This window comes from Aspergillus brasiliensis, assembly GCF_001889945.1.
Source record: "Aspergillus brasiliensis CBS 101740 unplaced genomic scaffold ASPBRscaffold_4, whole genome shotgun sequence".
In the NCBI taxonomy this organism is placed as follows: Eukaryota; Fungi; Ascomycota; class Eurotiomycetes; order Eurotiales; family Aspergillaceae; genus Aspergillus; species Aspergillus brasiliensis.
In genome coordinates this window covers 2,958,491-2,971,721 of record NW_027137445.1, presented here as the reverse complement: position 1 = coordinate 2,971,721, position 13,231 = coordinate 2,958,491, and the positions used below count along the sequence as shown (strand labels likewise).

The window sequence follows — 13,231 nt, the reverse complement described above, 5'->3', positions numbered from 1 at the left end:
TGGGAAAGGTATCAGCTATGAAAATTTTGATTCTTTTACATAATAAACCTTTTGATGCTCAGAAAGTTCATTGCCATCAAACTACTATTACATGTGACTAACATTGTTTATGAGACCCTTACCAGTTACCACAGAGAAGCCAGATTCCCCACCGTTTTAGTAATCAGACACCAGAGCCTGGAGATGAGCTGCCGCTTTCCCGAGACTATCGTTCGTATCTAGTCCTGTGCGCCCCATTGCGATCCTGCCACATACAGGGGCCTTCATGATCAAAGTCAATATCTCAGCGCTCTTGTTGCATAAACTGGCATTCTTTCATCGACGACTAGATCTAATTGAAGCCACATTCTGAAACCCAACTCTTACAGCGGAAACAAGTTCAATCATTCGACTTAATTTTAATTCATTATGTCTTTCTCAAACCTTGTTTCTGACCTTGCATTCAGAGACGCTCAGGATGACCGAAGTTCTCAAATATCCCATGCACGGTCGCAAGCTACTGCTCGATCATATACCAGCACGGCTGCGACGAGCGTTAGCATATCTGGTGACATTTCTAGCCAGCTTCATTCTGGCTATAGTCATCCATTGAGTAGATCATGGCAAGCCGAGAAACAGCTTACCAAGGTTCGTACTTCAAGATAGTCTTGTAGTGGCATGGTCTAATTGTATGCAGGAGATGCTCATCTATCCCCTTTTCATTACCGATAATCCTGATGAAGAGACGCCTATTCCATCCCTCCCGAATCAGTATCGCCGGGGGTTGAATAGATTGGTTCCCTTTTTGAGACCATTGGTACAGAAAGGTCTGCGTTCCGTGATCCTATTCGGTGTTCCTTTGCACCCGTCTGCAAAGGATGCGTTGGGAACCGCTGCAGATGACCCTACCGGTCCAGTAGTTCAGGCCATCCGCCTTCTTCGTTCGCGCTTTCCTCAGCTTTATATCGTGACGGATGTTTGTCTCTGTGAATATACCTCGCATGGCCATTGCGGGATACTACGTGAGGATGGGACGTTGGATAACGCGCAGTCCGTTGATCGCATTTCAGATGTAGCCCTGGCTTATGCTGCCGCTGGTGCTCACTGCGTGGCACCGTCAGATATGAATGACGGCAGAGTCCGTGCCATAAAGCTAAAGCTTATCGAAGCTGGTATAGCTCACCGTGTCCTTCTGATGTCCTACAGTGCCAAATTCAGTGGATGTCTATATGGTCCCTTCCGAGATGCCGCAGGCTCCTGCCCATCTTTCGGGGACCGCAGATGTTACCAATTGCCTCCAGGTGGCCGGGGACTTGCTCGGCGCGCGATACAGCGCGATATTGGGGAGGGGGCGGACATAATAATGGTGAAGCCCGCTAGTAGCTATCTGGATATCATACGAGATGCCAAGGAGCTCGCCAAAGACATGCCAGTCGCTGCTTACCAAGTCAGCGGAGAGTATGCCATGATACATGCAGGGGCCAAAGCCGGCGTTTTTGATTTGAAATCAATGGCTTTCGAGAGTACAGAGGGTATACTACGGGCAGGAGCTGGTATTATTGTGAGTTACTTTGTGCCCGACTTTCTGGACTGGCTTTCTTAAGCCCTGTGGAAGGCCAAACACAAATAATGAATGTAACGAGCGTCCTTTTTGCTGTTCCCATCTTCCTTCTCTCCTCCTTTTCTAACCATATTGTCTTCTTGTCTGTTTGCCTGTGAAAGGTTCATTTGCCTGCTTCATATTGTCGGTCGATCAAAAAGCATCGAGTTATTATTTCTTCCGACTCGAAATCAAGTGTAGGCGAGCTGATATCGTTCTTCTCTTTCCATTTGGCCCCGTCATTTTAGATCATACATTCTCCACTGCTGGGCCATAAAAAATCAGCCTTTGATAGTTTACCATATCTTAAGCAATCTTGATGATTAGGTCAGTTCAAGTTCTAGAATCTGTCATCGAATGCAATACTTCTGGAAGAGCGTTTCTATCTAGCTGTTTTGGTCTAACGAAAGGGGACTCGCAAAGTTTTACTACTTGTCACATGCCTGCGGACCACCCCGATTATCAAAGAATACATATATTGGTTGAAAATCATGTTAAGTATAGGGTTCCTCACACCTTGTGCTCTGAGCCAGCCAGATTCCTCAAAATGAATGCTAAAGATAATTCGGTATAATTACAAGAAAAGCTGAAGGTTGATGAGATAGACAAGTAAAGAATGGTTGGTATCCCGAAAGTCCAAGCCAACCAGTACGTAACCACAGACACGTACATGGGTTACATGTAACTCGGCTTCAGGCCCTGGAAACCATAGGCTACGATGTCCGACTTTACTACTTCTCCAGGAGCGACATACGCCCCGCGTCGTAGTCGAACACCAGGATAAATCGTACAGCCAGCTCCAACATAGCAATCTTCCTCAATTGTGACAGGACGCCCTTGATAGCGGCTTTGTGAGCCTTTGCGTTCTTGCATATTAGCATGGGCCATTGATGTGAGTATGGTAACCCGGGGACCTATCCAGGTATGAGCACCAATGGTAATAGGGCAATCGTCAACAAACAAGCAATGCTCTGAAACCATGACATCTTCACCGATATGCACGTTGTAACCATAATGACAATAGAAAGGTGCCTCAACAATAGCACCTTGCCCTAAGGACCCTGCCGAACGAGACGAAGCCAACCCGGGAGATGAGTTGATAACAGAGCCTGGAGGAATAAGCACTTCCTTCAGTAGCCGACTTTGCTCCTTCGTGCTTAGCCCCGAAATAGGATTGCAGGCATTATTAAATCGCCATAAGGCGGCCTTGCAGCGATCCCTCTCTTCCACTAGGTGAACATCATAAGGTCGGTAGAGGTCACCACGTATCATCTTATCTTTTTCGGTGTCCTCGGTCGATAATGTACGAGCAGATAATTGATGTTCAATGCTAAGTGCCATCCGTGCCTGAGCCTGGGGGCTATTAGTGTCCACGTTTCCCGAATGTGTTGATCGTTGGTCTATCCCTCCTTGGAAAAGCGGGACTGTGCCGGGCTTGGAATGACCTCCATGAGAAAGCTCTCTGATAGGAGGAACAATTGGGAAATCGGACTTTGTATGGCCTTCCCTGGACAATTCATGAATTGATGGGACCTCGCGGTAATCAGGCTTTGCCACATGATCCGAGATATATGAAGGGTGGCTTGTGCTTCCCCAGCTGCGTTTTGCCCAAGGGCCACGACCGGAACCAGTTCCTGTGGGACTTGTATTGAACGAGGCAGTTGTCCGGTCGCTTTCATCTACAACAATAGGCCTGATTTTCCCTGGATCGAGTTGTTCCGGCAAGGTTTGCTGCCGGTCGTGCTGCTGACTCATGTCATGGACATATTGAGAATTGACATCCAGATAGCCTTCCTTCGATTGTAGAGGAACTGGAGTCTTCGAGTTTGATGGCTTTTGCCAGGTGCTCCGAGATGAATAGCCTTCACATAGAAAGCCCCCCCTGATACAGTTGTTGCCTACAAAGTCGATGGAGTTAGATCGTAACCAAACAACAACATAGCTACAGAAACCACACCACCAGACTTACAAGCAGGATGTTGTTCATCGCACTTCTTTTTCCTCCTCCGGCAAGTCATGCAGCCCGTTTTGGTTCGATTACTAAACACACGCTTCCGCTTGGGTGCAACTTGCACGGCTGTCTGGGGCCGCTCCTGAGGAAGTGCAGATAGTGAAGATGGTTGCTCACTCTGTGCTGCCCCCTCCGTTGGACGACCGCTTGTACCCCAATTCTTTTGAGATGGATCATGACCATTGGCCTCGCGCTGAAGTGCCTCGGCCAATTGAACATCCGATGCGTCAAACTGTTGTGCGCGTTGGGCTTGATGTACCAGCTGGGAGTCATATTCGGGCCATGTTGTGCTCGCCGGTGTCCGGATATCACCCCCATTATCCTCCAATCGAGATTGCGTAGAAGGGGATGGGTGCTTCAAATCACTATCCTCATGGGACATGCCGGTGTCGTTTGCTGCAGATGTCTGACTATGGGGCTGACTCACATCATCCAGCCGCAGAACCGGGCTCTTCGGAGCCTTGCGAGGCATACCATGGCTTTCTTCCTGTTCCCCAGATTCCGACCTTTTCCGTTTGCTTTTGCTGGGGCCCGACGAGCCACTCAGGGAGGGTGACCGCTGGGAATGGGGCTCTTCCTGCTCATTGGCACTGTTACCGCTCTCGGCGTTCCCGTTCCCTTGTATCTGTTCGTCGAGGCGAGAGTGCGCATCCAACCCATTTCGTACTAAAGTATCAGAGGGCTCACCGGTGGAACCGGTAACAGCCGGCGTGGGCACAGCTCCCGCAGGAGCCGAGGGCTCTTTGCCATTCACTGCAGTAAATCGCGAAGGGCTATGGCCCGCCCTAGGCGCCTTTTCGGTGTCTTGTTCATTCATTACCGATGTAGAAGCCACTGTTGCCATGGTAAATAAACAGCTCAGTGTGGTGGGCGTTTATAGATCAGCGCGGATGAAAATCAAATTATCCGACATTTGCTTTGAAGATAACGATTCTTGTACCCGATGACGATTACCGCCACTTACTGGTTGATGGCCGAGGGAAATCGCTAGGCGCACCGGCCCTGAATCGCAAATTGTCCGTTGTTATGATGTTGTGAGCTATGTGCGTCGAATTGATCATTTGTCGTTTCCAAATCAAGCACATGAGACTCGTTCCAAAGGATGCAAGCTCAGAAAGCGGTACAGGCGATTAGGGCGGAGACATATATCGTGCAAGTCGACTATGCTGAAAAGAGAGATAGAGAAGATTATCGCAGTACTTGAATATCAGGGTATTTCCTAGGAACGACTAGGTGATTTGTATGACTACCCCAAGAATCGTGCCACTAAAGAGGCTGAATCTTGAGTTGTTGTTGGGCTGGGAAACCGCCCCGGCAGTAGAGGCAGATAAAATATTTATTTAGCGCAGAAATAGGAGCGAAAATGTCTGGAACATTGCAGGAAAAATTGCGAATAAGGAGGGAGAGAGAGAGAGGGAGAGAGAGAAGAATATGAGAATAATAGGCGCGTTCCTCGCTTCAAAGAACAAACAAAACCAGAGAGGAGAATTGCAACTATGAAGCGCAGGTGGTTACGTGAAGTGATAGAAATGCTAGATTAGATTGGGTAGATTGGAATGGGAAATTGCTGGCCGTCTCTCATCAATTCGAAGCCATGGATTCGAGATAGGGCGGTTACTAAATAGAAAAAAGAGGGGAAAGGCGTCAAGGAAAGAAGGAGGGGAAAGTGTAGTGGCCGTGGTCGTACTAGCAGTGGAGAGAAGATGGATAGGCAAGCGATAATAATTATAGGTCAGCGAGTAGTATGTCGAAACAGACTCTTAGAACGAAATTTTTTGCCGCCTGCAGGTGGGAATCAAGAAACGAGGCATTTCACTAAATAACCAATAGTACCTAGTTGCAAACCCCAGGAAAGAAAAAGGAAAGACGAGCAGCCGTAAGGAGGGGGGGCGGGAAGAAAATAGTAATGTTAAGAGGTAAACGACCAGGGGAGTCGAAGTACTAGCAGTACCTTAGTGGGATGGATGCGCCGTAGAGTTGGAGTCGTTCATTGGGTGTCGTACATCCTAGCAGAAGGATGCGGCTGCCAGCTGGCTGCTGAGCACTCGACAGGATGGAAGTTGGCGCGCGATCGGCCATGAGCGGCGCGAAGCAAGTGGTTGGCTACCACAACCCCGGCAAGCAGCTTCTGGTTGGTTGGGCGCGAAGTTAAAAGACGCATAAGTTGGAGCGATGGCGCGCTCAGGCGACACGCCACCTTCTGGGAGGGGGAGTCGACTCGCCTTGGTTCGGTGGCTCTTGCACTGCCGTCTGCTCTACCCGCGAGGGAAGCGCGGCACGGCGGCGGCGGAAGAGGTTCCTGGTGGGTCGAAGCGACCTGCGCGATGACAGCCTGAGGTGGTGGGTGTGGAACACGCTTACACAGTAGCTTGGTCGCTTACCAGCGCTGCCTTTTCCCGCCAATTATTCGCCATTGGCGCAGGAGGGACGCGGTTGCGGTTAGTACGGCACAGCAGTCTTTCCTTCCCCCTCTTACTGGTACCTCCCCCTCTCCCTAAGTTCTGTGGCTATCGCCCGGAAATTTGGGATGACAGTTTCACCCACACTTTGACTTAGCAGTAACTATTCGGTACGTTGTAAAAGCAAGGCAGTAGACATACTACATCCTAAAAGGAGCTCCCAATTTCCTTCATATTAGTAATATTACACAAGGAAAAAAAAGGGGGTGATATGTATGTTATGACATGGTTAGCTACGCACCATGGTGTTTATCAAAGCCCGGCTTCGTACGTAGCGGAACAGCAGTCTCCTGAGTACTCATAGAGTACGTACTGCTTAGTATCTGAAGACCCCGTCCACTTTAAGTTTGCCAAGAGCAACAAAGGGTCTACTGCATATGTTGGTGGACGGACAGAATTTCGCACCTTCTGGCTACGTGACAAGTGACCCGGGGATTCGGATGTCGCTGACGGAACCCATTGACCTTTCTTTATCCACTGGGGCTTCAATGTGGGAACGAAGACACACTTCTGAGATGATTTCCACTTCCGTTGATGCTAGCATTTCTATGCCGGAAGAGTGCTATGGTGGAGGCAGGAATTCCGTTACTCCTATTCGTTACAATCACAATCAAACAGCATTACCTCAACTAGGCTACTAGCACTATATTTACATGCCGCCTTCGAAGAGACTGGGGTTTTTGTTGACCATACATGTAGCCACGAGTTATATAGTGGTGCTGTCTAACCAACTCGAAGTTCGAACACATTCCTAAGCAATATGATGAAATTTGCAGATTCATTTTCAAGACACTTATGATGATCGCACCACCTAGTGTCTGATTCGTCCTTCTATATGAGTCCGGCATATAGAGGAAACTCAGGAGAGCAGTGTGAGCTGATATTACCTGGGTACCCCAAACTCTTCAAACCTGCGGAAGGTCTGGAGTCATTTTGTATTTACACACCATGCAAGAATTTTTACCCCAATTTGATTTCTCCGGGAGGCTTTTATGCCATGTAAATTTGATTACTCAGTCCACCAGTGATAGTTAATACCAATAGGTATTGTCTATGGAGCTGCTGTAGACCCGGTCAACTTTGCTATAGTTAGCTAACTGGTTAGTTAACTAATTAACTAGGTCAGAGCTCTGGTTGATGACTAAGGCTAGCTGGAGATACATCGCACCGGCCCGATAGAATAGCGCCAACAATCCGAGAGACGCGCTGTTCTCACCGCCAGTACTTCGTAGTACGCATTGTTTTTTTCCAGAAATATCCATATCCCAAAGCCAGAATTCTCATCCTAAATTACAGCCATCTTACCCCACTTTACCAGCTGCTTCTCCAAGGCTGCTGCATCTTCAGGCAGGAGTTTGCTCCAAGCTCACCCTACTCCGACGAACCCCTCCAAGGAAGCCTCTTACCCCGCCATATATTCTGCCAAATCTATTCTTTCTGCTACGCCGTCCCATATCTGCGGCCTTCTCTAGACCTTATTGAGTCGTTCTTGAGATCTCGTCTGCTTAAATCGTCTATTGAAGGCCGAGGAGCGCAGCGTACAGTACCGTTAACCTCTGGAGCGGAATGTCTGTTTCCATACAAGAGTTGGACAACACAGTCCGAGCCTTCTATGAGGGCAAGGGCGATCTGGTATGTCGCAAGGATCCAGGCGCTTATGCCTTTCTCTGTGTGCTCTCGTAATGGGGAAGTGAACTGACTTGGAAATTCGGCCCACAGCAAAAGCAAGCTCAGCAGACCCTGACGGAGGTAAGTGACCGAATTGCATTGCACATACTATTCATACAGTTCTGACTTGTTTCTGGTGGCCAGTTCAAGCAAAATCCGGATGCTTGGTTAATCGTGGGAAATATCCTACAAGAATCAACGTACCCACAGACAAAATGTGCGTGACGACGCCTCAATCTATGCTACAGACGGACGTGCGCTGATAAGAATCAGATCTTGCTCTCCAGGTCCTTGACGATGTGATCATGACGCGATGGAAGGTCCTACCAAGGGAGCAATGCCTAGGTGATTTTTCTCAAGCTAGTATCACTTATTAGAGTATCTAACATCCGCAGGTATTCGGAATTTCATTGTCAACTTTATCATCGAAAACTCAAAATCGGAGGACAAGTTAAAGAGTGAAAGAGCCTTTCTAAATAAGCTCAACCTGGTTCTTGTTTCCATTTTGAAACAGGAGTGGCCACATAACTGGCCAACTTTCATCAACGAAATTATCTCGTCTTGCCACACAAGCCTGTCCATCTGCGAAAACAACATGGCAATTCTTCGCCTACTATCTGAAGAGGTCTTTGACTTCTCCCAGGATCAAATGACTTCGGTCAAAGCGAGAAATCTCAAGACCTCCATGACGCAGGAGTTCTCGTCCATTTTCCAGCTATGTTCCGAGGTCCTTAACACGGCGAACCAACCGAGTCTAGTCAAAGCTACACTAGAGACTCTTCTTCGTTTCTTGAACTGGATCCCATTGGGATATATTTTCGAAACGCCTATTATAAACACCCTGCTGACGCGGTTCCTGGATGTTCCTGAGTTCAGGAACGTCACGCTCAAGTGCCTCACTGAAATTGGCGGGTTACAAATTGGAAACCCATACAATTACGATGAAAGGCTGGTCCATATGTTTACAGAGACGTTGACTGCGGTTTCAAGAATCATCCCATTGTCTATGGACTTAAAACAGACTTATGCTAAGAGCAACTCGAGGGACCAAGAGTTTGTTCTCAATTTGGCACTGTTCCTCTGCAGCTTTTTTAGCGCTCATCTTAATGTGAGTCTTCGTGGCATAACCATCAAGTCTATATTATGGCCTTAAAGTCATGCTAACTTGAATAGCTCATCGAAAAACTGCCCAACCGTGACTACCTCACCCACGCCCATTTCTACCTAATTCGCATCAGCCAGATCGACGATAGGGAAGTTTTCAAGATTTGCCTCGAATATTGGACGAGGCTAGTACAAGAGTTGTATGAAGAGATGCAGCAGCTCCCAATCACCGATATCAATCCTTTGGTGAGCATGGGTGTTAGCGGCTTGTCGAACGGAGGTGCACCGCATCCCAGCACATTGGCCAACTACCCTCTTCGGAAACACAAGTACGAGGAGATTCTTTCAAGCCTTCGCACGGTCATGATTGAGAAGATGGTGCGCCCTGAGGAAGTCTTGATCGTTGAAAATGACGAAGGCGAAATTGTTCGCGAGTTTGTCAAGGAAAGTGACACTATTCAGCTTTACAAGACGATACGCGAATGTCTTGTTTATCTCACGCATCTAGATGTCGTCGACACAGAGAATATCATGATCGAAAAGCTAGCCAAACAGGTTGATGGTTCCGAATGGTCCTGGGCCAACTGTAATACTCTCTGCTGGGCCATTGGGTCAATTTCCGGAGCCATGAACGAAGAGACCGAAAAGCGATTTTTGGTCAACGTCATCAAGGATCTCCTTGGTCTTACCGAAATGAAGCGTGGAAAGGACAACAAAGCCGTCGTGGCTAGTAATATCATGTACATCGTCGGACAGTATCCGAGATTTTTGAAAGCCCACTGGAAATTCCTTAAGACCGTGGTTAACAAGCTTTTTGAATTCATGCATGAGACGCACGAAGGTGAGTTGCCTGTCCTGCAAGCGGGAACAAAACTCTCACTAACCCAAACCAGGTGTTCAGGACATGGCTTGCGACACATTCATCAAAATCGCGAATAAATGCAGGCGCCATTTTGTTGCGCTTCAGCCTGGAGAGAACGAACCATTCATTGAGGAGATCGTTCGAAGTATGAGGAAAATCACCTGTGATCTTTCGCCTCAGCAGGTCCACACTTTTTACGAAGCCTGTGGCTACATGATTTCGGCACAAGGTCAAAAGGGCCTCCAGGATCGATTGATTGAGAATTTGATGTCCCTGCCCAACTCCGCTTGGGATGCCATTATAGTACAGGCAAACCAAAACCCTGCTATACTTCAGGATGGCGAGACGATAAAGATCATTGGAAATATCATGAAGACGAACGTCGCAGCCTGTTCCTCTGTTGGAACTTACTTTTATTCCCAGCTTGGACGGATTTATCACGATATGCTGAACATGTTCCGTGCTTCCAGCCAGCTTATCAGTGACGCTGTTGCGCATGATGGTAAGGATCTGCTCTCATGAGACGTCTTCTACCCTTGCCTTCATTCTGCCGTCTTGTCATTCCCGTTTCCCTTCTCCCTTCAGGCACCGAGCGTGCCAATCCGTTGCATTTCTGACCATTCTATAGGCAACATTGCAACGAAGACACCCAAAGTCCGGGGTTTAAGGACGATCAAGAAGGAAATACTCAAACTCATCGACACTTATGTGCAGAAAGCTGACGACTTGGAGATGGTCAATGCAAACATGGTCCCTCCACTCTTGGAGGCCGTTCTCGTGGACTATAATCGCAATGTTCCTGATGCGCGCGAGGCGGAGGTCTTGAACGTCATGACAACAATAATCCATAAATTACACGTACGCCAGCCCTCACTAGACGGCATTGAGTCTTGCAAGTTTAATATGAAGCTGACATGTGCTATCCAGAACTTGATGGAAGACAAAGTTCCCTTGATAATGGAAAGCGTCTTTGAGTGCACATTGGGAATGATCAACAAAGACTTCCATGATTACCCAGAGCACCGTGTCCAGTTCTTCAAGTTGATTCAAGCGATCAACCTGTACTGTTTTCCAGCATTGCTCAAGCTTGATGCCACGCAATTCAAGTTTGTTATTGACTCTTGCATGTGGGCTAGCAAACATGACAATCGCGAAGTTGAAAATACAGGTCTCACAATGTGTCTTGAGCTCATGAACAATATGGCGGACACCGATGCTCAGACCTCAAATATCTTCTTCCAACAATTTTACATTCCTATCTTACAGGATGTATTCTTTGTCCTCACGGACAGTGACCACAAAGCTGGTATGTAAACTGTTTGTTCCCAACAGAACTGTGTGCTAAACCTAGTTACAATAGGGTTCAAATCGCAGGCCATGCTATTGTCGCGCATGTTTTACTTCATCGAGTCTGGAAAAGTGCAAAATCCAATCTACACCCCTGAGCAGGCACCCTTAGGAACATCCAACAAAGAATTCTTGCAAGAATATGTCGCGAATCTCCTACAGAATGCTTTCAAGAACCTCCAAGAGTACGTACTACCCGATAATGAGAGTTTAGAAAAGGAAGCTGAAGGACCGGCTAATGATATCCCAGAATCCAAATCAAACAATTTGTTGTTGGCTTGTTTGCTTTCAATGATGACTTCAACAAGTTCAAGACACATCTGCGTGATTTCTTGATTTCACTGAAGGAATTCTCTGGTGATAATGCGGACTTGTATGCGGAAGAAAGGGAGCAAGCCTTGCGGGATGCTAAAGCCGCTGAACGTGACCGAGCAATGAGGGTAGGAGGTCTTTTGAAACCATCTGAAATGGACCAAGAGGATGAGCTATGACTAGACAAGGAATTACGTTCTGAGGTTGCGCTATCAACTGCCGATGTCACTGCGCATGGCAGGGAGTCCAGGTCTTATTCGGCAAACGACTGGTTTGATGGCTGGTCATGTTATGGACTCTAAATTTGAAACCGATTGCCATTTAACGAACAACAGATTACAGTGCGTATTGGATTTCTTGCATATGGTCCTCATGTAGAATCAGTCTTGGTGCTTCCAGAGCGCAGCGCGTGATCCCTTCGGTCCTTTCTTCGTGCCTTCCCTTGATCAATTTACAGTAACAACATCTTTCGAAGCTTGCCCGTGATTTGAAAACAAGAAGAGGAAAATATAAGTATGTTATTACTGGGAATAGCCAGGCGCTGCGGCGAAGAGTCGAAGGGGTTCCGAGAGAGGAAAAGAGCAACGGAACAGTAGTTATATTCTACCATACAAAACCACCGAAATACAGAAAATTCGTTTTTCCTATGGAGTAATTTAGTAGTATTTCTAACAAGCCAACTCCAATTCTTCTTACATGAGTGATCGTTGTGCAAAACACCGAGCTGTATCAATCAGTAGGTAGGTAAGCGCGTACCAGAAGCGAAAAGGCGGTGTGAAGGCGGCCTCTCACAAGGATGCTTCGTAAGAAGCAATTTCACATATTTTGATACAGTTTAACACTTTAACGGGCCGAGTGACTTCTTAATCCTTTCGATCACAACGGTCATCTCCTTAATAACATCAGTACGCCTCTCTGCTTCCGGAGCTGCGCCAATATTTAAGCTTTGGCCATGTCTCGAACTCGCCAAATACCGTCTGAGGCAGCAAGTAGTTCCCAACTCGAACTGACAGAGGAGCATACCAACACATCGTCGGCTGTTCCTGTTCCAGCAACCCTGAGGTTAAGAGCAGCAGATGGGCCTGCTGCTAATGGACTCGAGTTGAATGAGAGTACCTCCCGACGTATACGCTGGGGTGAAGATGTCATAGATAACGAAGGAATGGGCAAGAAAAGTTCGAAAGGTACTTCCTTCCCAGCTAGTAAGTTCTGCGAAATTGTACTCACGTATAATATAGTATGCTGCATCTATCACAAAAGCCGACCAATTGGCGATAGTAGCTCCGAATCCGAATCCTCGGACTCCAGTACTTCTAATTCGGATACAGATAGTGACGGCGAAGCGGACGGCCATAGAAGGACGGGACACCGTCCATCCACAGGGCAGGGAGAAAACTACGCCTCTTCTGACCAAAAGCCTTCATCAGAAGGAGAAAGATCCTGCCGATCAAGTCACCGTACCAGGAAAACGAAACGAAAACCAAGCCCAAATGCCTATGAGAAAATGCCCAAGACCGCAAAGGGCCGTTAGACATCTTCAAGATATTGGGCAGACTAACTCTGTGATCTATCTTCAGTATCCAGCAGTTAGGTTCTGAGCAATACTGCCATAAGTCATGAGGTGGGGGGCTATTATAATCATATGCAACGCGATATCATGTGATATGTACCCTCAGATCCGCATCCACAGTATTATCCAAGTGGAAACCCCATACTGACTTTCAGGGCCAATCTCATGGCTTCTCTTTTCTTGTTCCCTGAGGATCCTTGGATAGCACTAAGTCTCACAGTAGTGCATGGGATGGGTTTCAAAACAGCGTTATCTATCAGACACGTGGTTGCTACCAGGGCGTTGAAGAGGATAGTGCGGACATCAGACCTGTCTCAAA

At 47.5% G+C, this 13,231-nt stretch overlaps 4 protein-coding genes across 4 annotated transcripts; 3 read left to right on the top strand and 1 right to left on the bottom strand.

Annotated features, from left to right (window-relative positions):
* Window positions 1-315: 315 nt before the first annotated feature.
* ASPBRDRAFT_531598 (porphobilinogen synthase HEM2) lies at window positions 316-1,740 on the top strand. Its single transcript, XM_067627016.1, has 2 exons — window positions 316-627; window positions 677-1,740. Exons 1-2 carry the CDS (start codon window positions 409-411, stop codon window positions 1,580-1,582), a joined length of 1,125 nt encoding a protein of 374 aa, XP_067481366.1. The 5' UTR covers window positions 316-408; the 3' UTR covers window positions 1,583-1,740.
* A 514-nt stretch (window positions 1,741-2,254) lies between these two features.
* ASPBRDRAFT_121563 (uncharacterized protein) lies at window positions 2,255-4,434 on the bottom strand (the record flags this gene model as incomplete). Its single annotated transcript, XM_067617438.1, has 2 exons — window positions 2,255-3,477; window positions 3,549-4,434. 2 exons carry the CDS (start codon window positions 4,432-4,434, stop codon window positions 2,255-2,257), a joined length of 2,109 nt encoding a protein of 702 aa, XP_067481365.1.
* A 2,815-nt stretch (window positions 4,435-7,249) lies between these two features.
* On the top strand, window positions 7,250-11,964 carry ASPBRDRAFT_41931 (exportin CRM1). The gene is made up of 11 exons (XM_067624692.1): window positions 7,250-7,681; window positions 7,769-7,798; window positions 7,862-7,934; window positions 7,991-8,062; window positions 8,113-8,825; window positions 8,891-9,662; window positions 9,715-10,185; window positions 10,312-10,541; window positions 10,611-10,989; window positions 11,044-11,215; window positions 11,281-11,964. The coding sequence occupies exons 1-11, from the start codon at window positions 7,616-7,618 to the stop codon at window positions 11,519-11,521; spliced, it is 3,219 nt and encodes a 1,072-aa protein (XP_067481364.1). The 5' UTR covers window positions 7,250-7,615; the 3' UTR covers window positions 11,522-11,964.
* A 215-nt stretch (window positions 11,965-12,179) lies between these two features.
* ASPBRDRAFT_531359 (PPP1R11/YPI1 family protein) lies at window positions 12,180-13,190 on the top strand. Its single transcript, XM_067627013.1, has 3 exons — window positions 12,180-12,526; window positions 12,581-12,879; window positions 12,964-13,190. The coding sequence occupies exons 1-2, from the start codon at window positions 12,295-12,297 to the stop codon at window positions 12,871-12,873; spliced, it is 525 nt and encodes a 174-aa protein (XP_067481363.1). The 5' UTR covers window positions 12,180-12,294; the 3' UTR covers window positions 12,874-12,879; window positions 12,964-13,190.
* Window positions 13,191-13,231: the final 41 nt, after the last annotated feature.